General features: G+C 38.4%; 1 protein-coding gene across 1 annotated transcript in view; it reads left to right on the top strand.

The window, feature by feature from the left end:
* Positions 1-8,511, top strand: part of CD244 (CD244 molecule, natural killer cell receptor 2B4) — a 55,548-nt gene that overhangs the window by 24,359 nt on the left and 22,678 nt on the right. The window contains exons 8-10 of the mRNA XM_006895540.1: positions 322-387; positions 2,149-2,202; positions 3,314-3,382. Coding sequence (XP_006895602.1) covers positions 322-387; positions 2,149-2,202; positions 3,314-3,382 — 189 coding nt within the window. The remainder of the gene's footprint in view (positions 1-321; positions 388-2,148; positions 2,203-3,313; positions 3,383-8,511) is intronic.

Below are 8,511 nucleotides of genomic sequence, written 5' to 3'. Positions count from 1 at the left end.
AAATGTTGAGGGTTGACACATGAGAGGGGTGGAAAAGGGAGATTGGATGGGTCAGAAGAGGGAAAGAGAGGGTACAGTGAGGATTCAACAAGACTTTGTAAGTGCATCATACAATTGTAGTTTTTATTATAAAGCAAAAACATATGTGAGTAGAAACCAATTAGAAAGACAAGAAAATGACTTTATCACAATTGCTAAACCAGAAATTCACAGGAAACCAAGTTGATATACAACCTTAACTATTACAGAAGGAAAAGATGATTTGTCTAAGATTGTATTGAAGTTACACTTCTCAAATAATTTTATTTCTCTTCTTATTAGGGTTATGCCTCCACATCCCATGAAACTTCACATACAATCTATTCAGTAATACAACCTTTCCTGAAGGTGAGTATTTTCCTCTGGGGATGCCGCTGACACAGGTATATATATATATTTATATGTATATGTGCATGTGTGTATAGGCATGTTCGTGTACATGTATAGGCATGTATGTGTACATGTCCCAAGGAGATGTCCTTCACTGTATGTGTCAGAACTTACATTTGGTGACAGTTAAATGTTAATAGATCATTGACAAATGCTTTTCTATTTCTGTCTGGAGGGGGAAAATAGAAATCAAAGAGCTCTGAAAATCATATAAGAATGTATTAAAGGAGTTTTGAAGAGTTTCTTTGGAGGCTAAGGAAAATCAGAGAGAGAGGAGGTGCTTTAGCTATAGAGCAACTATAAGACATTAGCAGGTTAGCTCCAGATTGGGATTACACAATATTGATTTTCAGGAAACCAGAAAAAGATTCTGGCCAAGCACTTGATGGTATTATTCAGACTAAGGCAGTTTATGATCACCTTGAATCCTTCTCCAAGTTGAGTTCTTGGCTTTGTCTTATTATACCTGGAATCACAGAGTTGGGTAAACTGGGTTTTCATGATCATTCTTTTCCTCTTTGCCTTTTGACACTGTCAAAAGATGCATGAGTGAAAAGATGAAGAGAAAAATGGTTTCATAAATCTAGAGCCACAATATGAAGTCTGAATGTGGTGATACAAGGAGTTGGGTATATATAAAACTGTAAAAATGTGTATATGCAGGTTAAAAATCTTGCGTGTATTAAATGGGAGGAGGAACACAAAATCAATTTCTAAATTTTCCATTCACCTCTTTGCAGTAAGTTCATAAACCAATTTAGAGATCACAATAAGTATACTTAAACTGAGTGTTTCAATATATATCATATAGCTGTTAATTGACATCTATTCGTGTTTTGGCATTATGGTATGAAACCTTTGCATAATACTTATTAGCAAATAAAAACCTAATACATTTAAACTGGAAATCTCAAACCTGTTGCTGTTGAGTAAATTCTAACTTATGGTGAGCTCATAAGTTAGAGTAGAAATAACTGCTCCATAGAATTTCCCCTCTCTGACTTTTTGGAAGCAGAAATGTCAGACCTTTCTTTCATGGAACCACTGATGGATTCAAACCACCAGTCTGTAGGCTAGTAGTTGAGTACAAGCAGTGCCTCCCAGATACCTCCTGCTGTCTATACAAAAACCAAACCAAACTCACTACTGTTGAGTTGATCCTGACTAATGGCAGTTTACAAGGCAAAGAAAGACTGTAGAATCATTTTGGAAGCACACTGTCACATTTTCTCATAGGGGTTGACCAGTGCATTTGAACCATCAACATTCTGGTTATGGTCAAGTACAATAACCACTGAATAACTAGGGCTCCTTATATAATCTGTAGTGCCTCTGAATTATATATTCAAAGGAGGTATTAGGGTTATGATTTGTGTTTGTGTCAAAGTGTTTGAATTGTGTATATATTTGTGAGTGGGTGAGCACTTCTGCATGTATACATGCTCTGTCTGTGGATTTTAAGGGTGAAGAATTTAGTTTCCAACTTTAGTTTATAAATTTCCTAAGTTTTCAACTTTAGATCAGGAATTTAATTTAAAAAATATGTATTGGGTCTTCCCTGGAGACCATAAACATTATTGTTAACTTCTGTGGTAAGAGATTCTTCTATTCAGTTCTGCACAGTAGTTCTCCAGGGACTTTATGGGCTATGTGTCTCCTTTGGACATCTCACATGTTTTGTTCTAAAGTTTCAACACTCTCTATCTTATGACTTTCCAGCCTGGGCCCAAGAAGAATCAAAGTCCATCCTTCAGTAAAACCATCTATGAAGAGGTAAGATTCTAGAATTCCTTCTGAATGGATTGAGTCTTGATAGTCCTGACGTCCAGCTTTATTTTATGTAAAGGTTATCTTCAGACTCTCAATGTTGAACAAAAGGGTCTTCTACTTCAAAATTGCATTTTAGAGATAAAGAAACTGAGGCCCAAATTGGATGAGTGTTTAATCCAAGGTCATATATGTGTTAGATTTTTTACTCTTATTGAGAAGGTTGAATAAGGGTTGTCCTCAGTTTCATCCCATGCTATGGGTTGTGACTTGCACACCTTTTTATTCCAAAAGGGCAAATAGGGACATCAGGAAAATAAGTAAAAATTCTTTTTTAAAGTTTGTAAGTTCCTTGTGAACCATTCCAGGACATGGATGACCTCAAGCTACTACTGGTGTGGACGCTATTCGGAGGCAATCACTGAGTATAGTGGCTGATGGATTCTCATCAGACCATTTAGAGAGTGAGAATGAAAGACCTTAAGTTTACTGTACACTTATTATGCACAGGCAGCCTTCCAGAAGCTTTGAATGAATTCTCTTCCTTAGTCCTCAATGAGTCACAAGTGACGGCACAAAAACAAAAACAACAGTCCTCACACAGTTCTATGAGATAGATAACATTTTCTTTTCCGTTTATCTTTGAAGAAGTAATGAAGACACAGACAAGACTCTACAATAGTTTCAAGACTACACCTGAGCTGTTGCCTGTGGACCAACATTGGTATTGCCACCAGCCACAAGGGAGCAGTGAGTGGCTTAGTACAAATGGCACAGCTCCTTGAAAAAAATTCTAGATCAGTAATGCCTGCTGTGATTCCTGGTGCTTCAAATGTAGCCCAAAATGAAATTCCATTTAATAGTCCAGGGTTAATGAAGACCCCATGTGGGCCAAAGCAGACCTATGGAGTCATAAAGATGAATGATATCATTAAAAGAATTGTGGAACTGAGGCCACAAGAACTATATTCAAGATCCTCTTTTACCTTGAGTAATTTGTTTCATTTTTTTTAAAGCTTTACTTTCTTAATCTGCAAAATAGAGAAAATAATGAATACTTCATAAAGTTATGAAGATCTCCTAATGGAAGGATATGAAGTTTCTCTTCTTTCTATAGGTTGGGAAGCGACAACCCAGAGCTCAGAACCCTACTCGACTGAGTCAAAAGGAGCTGGAGAACTTTCAAGTTTATTTCTAATTCCTGCACTTGACCCTCATCTGTCTTCCATACCAGCTATTTATGTGGAAATTGGTATATCAAATGGTGCCACATGAGTCAATACAGACCAATTTTTAATCTGGAGAGGATATGGATGTTTGTTTATGGTCTCTGTTTTGTTTTTGTAAAAGATATTTAACATTCATTGTAAGAGAAAGATTGTTAAATAGTATCTCTCGATTTACAAATAGATGCAAGAGGCGGTAGGATGCTTGACTAGTTCACAAAAGGCCTACAGTACAAGTATTGACAATCTATAAAGTGAAATAAATGTATTATTATTATTATTATGTGCTAAACGCATTATTATTGTTAGCATCCATAGTCCCTTTTTCTGAATTTCCAATCTATTGCTTGTCATCTTACTTCTTGAGATGACAATATCTCTACACCTTTTCCCTGTACAGGCCTATTTTCCAAACTAAGAAAGAATGATAGTGATGACTTAGTAAATTCTACTAAACGACTGGAAGGATTATGTAAATGAGGTATTTGGAACTCTAGTAAGAGAATGGATCAGTTTTGAGCTCACTACTACCAAGAAAGAAGAACTAAGAATGAAGTTTATTCTTTGGACCAGGAAAACCTTCTCCTTTTGTGCTAAGAACCTTCTCTATCCAGGAAATATATCAGGAAAGGTTTGTAATTCTGGAGACTGCAAGTTGGTGAGAAGTTTCATTCAGGAAACAGAAGCAGCAGAACCAAGAGATCAGCAGATGGTGATATGAGTTTCCTGGCCCACAAAGCAAGAAAGCTGAGCACCTTTGGGCCAAAGCTTATTAACTGAGTGAAGTGCATCTTGGTACTTATCAACATGGACTTGGCACAGGGAAGGGGAGAGTTCAGGTCTGCTGTTCATAGGGTCACTTGATGGCATCTGACAACAACAGCAATAGAGCTTTGTAACACTTGTTCAAGCAGGGCAGAGGCCAGTTGTAGCCTGACCTGTAGGTCTGAGTGAGAAGTGGCTGTTCTGACTGTAAAATTGTATCTTGAATATTCCTTAACCCGAGTTGTAACTTGTTACTTCTAAATAAATGTAATAAATTGTGAGTACAGTCTGTGAGTTACTGTCGTTGTTGTTGTTGTTATGTGCTGTTGAGCCCTATACACTGCTCTGTCCTGTGCCAATCGCACTGTCTCTGACACTCCCATCCCCATTATCCCAGTCACGGAATCAATCCACCTCATAGAGGGCCTTCCTCTCCTGCGCTGTCCCTCCACCCTCCCAAGCATGATATCCTTCTCCAAGGACTGGTCTCTCCTTACCACACGTCCAGACTAGGTTAGATGGAGCCTCAGAATCCTTGCCTCCAAGGAGCCACCCAGGATGAATCTGTTTATTTTCCTAGCAGTCCTGTTAAGTTACAAATTATCAAACCCAGCAGAGAAGTAGAGAAGGCCATTGGAATGCTGGTGTCAGAAGTGGTAAATATTGTAAGGTCAAAGTGTGTTTATCCTCCACCTCATGGGATTCAGTCTTGGGTTGTTGATCTTGATTGTCCTACTCCTTTGGTAAAATTAGAAGTTAGTGCCTTCGCCGTGCTACTGTTACAAGTTCTTTTTGTGAGATTGGACTAGATGATGATAAGCAAACTACTGGATTCCCAAGGGTGGCAAGGACCTGGATTTTAACCAAACATAGAAAAAACTTTACTCTCATGTATTATACTTTTAATTCTGGCTAGTTGGTCACATGGACAATTGGGTGGGAATGAGAGTAGATGATACAAAGAAAATCCATTTTTGAGAGGGGAAAACTGCCCATAGTCTAACTGATAACAGAGTAATAAGGCCAGTTTTATCTACAGTATAATGTTTGATTTACAAAAACACAGTATTAGAAATTAATTTAGGAATCTTCACTTTTTTCAGAAGCTTACTCTACTAAAGTTGCCAGTCCATGAAGCACAGAAAGAAGAACTTAAACAGTTGAGCTTTCCAGATGAGGCCATTGTAGACTAGACACTGTGTGGGGCCTCCTGAACCTTTATACCGGTTTCTTCAATGAGAGTATGGGGAGCATGGCTGAGGTCAGACAGAGATAAGAGTGAATAAGAGGAAGCCCTAATCATAGATTGCATTAGGCAAGGCTTTGTGAACTCAATTCTTCAGTTGCCTCAACATGAACTCTCTATAGCAGCCAAATGGAACTGTGTATCTCCAATAAGAAGATGTTGGTTTAATTCTGATTTCCTGGTGAGCTGTTTGTGTCCCAGTCTTGCTCACATTAGAAAACTAGGGTCCAAGATACCAGGGGCCATTTATCTCATGAAGATTGACCAAAGCATTTATTTTCCATGCCTTACATAATACCTTTTGTTTGGGGACTGTGTTCCAGCCAGAATGACCTCTTTTGGACAGAAGTGTATATAAACCACACGAGTGGGAAAAAATTGGGAAATATATCTAAGCATCATCTGAGTAGGAGTTTGAGTCAAGTATTAAGAGTTGTGTTGGAATTAAAGAGATTTGATGATTGGAGCATGTAGATAATTAGATCACAACAGTCCAGATTAACACAAGTGACTTTCATGTGCCCCTGGGTAGTGTAGCTCTTGAAGTAGTCAGAATTCTTTAACTAGCAGAAACATAGTATCTTATTGTCCCTAGGCCATTTTAAATATCCAACCTGGAACAGACTAATGTACAACATTATAGTATCATGTATCTAATTGTTGAATTTCTGTGCTTGATATCTTATAAAGAGAATTATCTATGCAATGAGCCAGTAAGTGAACAAGCAATACTTAAGGTCCTACTACATATAAAGTCCTACCTGATCTGCTGGGAGGACTAACTTTATGTCACTAAGGTTATATTGGCTGAAAACCTCATATGTTACAGACCGAGGGTAAAGTATTTTTATGTGTATTAATAACAAGACAGAACACCAAGAATGTAGGAGAAAACAGAGGTAAAGCAGGAGGTGAACAGTTCTCAAACAACTGAATCACCGATTTCCAGCTTCCCTGCATCTTTGTTGAAAACTGCCAGGGAGAAAATCACAAAGAGAATTCAATGCAAATGAAGCTAAGTTCTTTCTGTTGAAAACCTTCTGCTTGACTCAGGAGGAAGAGGCTAGCTGAGTGCAATATTTCAGTCACAAAAGGACAAATATTACATAGGGCCACTGTTGTAAAATGGGACTGACATCAGGGTTAAGGGAAGACAGAAAAGGAGGGGAAGAATGATGTGTATTGCATTGAAACAGATGAGTGAGAGAACTGTTTAAAAGGGATATATGAATGGGTATTCTTGTCATTACAGGAGTCCAGAGTGAATGCTGCATAGTGGAGTGGACTTGGAGGGAGGCATTACATAACAATGAAAGGGGAGAGGGGCAGGGAGAAAAGTGCAACAATGAATGACTGGAAACCCTAAGTCTCTGCAACTTTCATTAAAATTAATGAAAAAAGAAATGAATCCTGTAAACATTGAAGTATTGCCTTGGTGCCTCAGAGCGAGTTCCAGCTTGTACCATGACTTCTCCACATCCTGAAATAGCATTTGGTTTATTACAAATATTTAGTATGAAATTTGGCTTCCCATACTCATATGCAGGACTCTATGACAGCAGAAGCCTGGAAAACAGTGTGTGTAAATATGGAAAATAGGTGTGAAAACCATGTGACGAGTAAAATGAAGAGGCAACTAACTTCACCAGGGTAAGAAATTCTCTTTGACAGCCCAAAGCTGATTCCAAGGAGGCCAGATATGTCTCCATCTTCCACAACTTTCTCTATCATCAATTCCATCCCTTTTATGATACTCACTACCTTCCTGTTGCTGTATCCAGTCAAGTCAGAGCCATCCCGTAGCTGATCCTCTAGCAAGTTTTCGGAGGCACCCATCTTTCTCCCTCAGAGTAGCTGATAGAATTGAATTGCATACCTTTGCATTGGCAGCACAATTTCTTCCCACTAATCTACTAGAGCTCTCTATCTCTATTGATTTTGTTATGTGCTGTCGAGTTACTTGCGACTCATAGCGACCCTATGTACAACAGCCCTAAAGCCTGCTCTCTCCTGTGCCAATCTCACTGTCTCTGTATATAATTTAAATACACTTATGTTTTAATTTCCATAAATAATACTATTTATAACTTTAACTTCAAAATATGTTTGACGTACACATACATGCAATAGAGCACACATTTAATATAATACTAATATAGGTAAAAAGCCTACTGAAGAGCAATAATATCAGTCTGGAGACCGGTGCATCTCATCTAGGCTGTAGTTTTCACAACTATTTGTTATGCATCTGAGAGCTGGACAATAACTAAGGATGATAAAAGAAGGATTGATGCCTTTGAGATGTGGTTCTGGAGAAGAGTGTTGAATGTAGTGTAGACTACCAGAAAAACAAGTCTGACCTGGAAAGGGTGAAGCCAGGCTGTTTCCTGGAGGCAAGCATTTTGCAGCTCCATCTTGCATCGTTTGGGCACCTAACCAGGAAGGACCGGCCCCATCATGCTTGGAAGGGTGGAGGGACAGCGCAGGATAGGAAGATTCAGAATGAGATGGATTGACTCAGTAACTGCACGAATAGCATTAGTTTTGTAGGAGATGATGAGATTGGCTTAGGATAATGTAGGGTCTGTGAGTTGTAGGTGACTTGATGGCATATAACAACAGGTAAAAATCAGAGCCATTATTCATGAAGAAAGCAAAAGTTCATAATAAAAACAGGAAAGAAAAGAACAGAATGGATGTGAGAAGAGACTCTGAAAATTGCATTAGAATGTAAAGATATTAAAACAAAGGAAATCTACAACCAGAAGAGGACAGAAAAGACAGAAGAGGAGGGGAGGAATAATGTATATTTCACTGAAACAGATGAGGGAGAGATCTGTTTAAAAGGGATATATGAATAGGTATTCTTGTCATTACAGAAGTCCAGAGTGAAAGCTTCATAGTGGAATGAACTTGGGGGGAGGGATTGCATAACAATGAGAGAGTTTTTCTTTTTCTTTTCAAGTAGAGGAGTGATTTGGGGGGAGGGGTTGGGCAGGGAGAAAAGTGCTACAATGAATGACTGCAAACCCTAAGTCTCTATAAACTGTCATTGTTGTTGTTGTTGTTGTTGTTGTT

The sequence above is a fragment of the Elephantulus edwardii genome, unplaced genomic scaffold, assembly GCF_000299155.1.
Source record: "Elephantulus edwardii isolate Elephantulus edwardi_28Jun2011 unplaced genomic scaffold, EleEdw1.0 scaffold00168, whole genome shotgun sequence".
Taxonomy (NCBI): Eukaryota; Metazoa; Chordata; class Mammalia; order Macroscelidea; family Macroscelididae; genus Elephantulus; species Elephantulus edwardii.
Note: the sequence above shows the minus strand (reverse complement) of the source record. Positions and strands in the feature narration are given on the sequence as shown.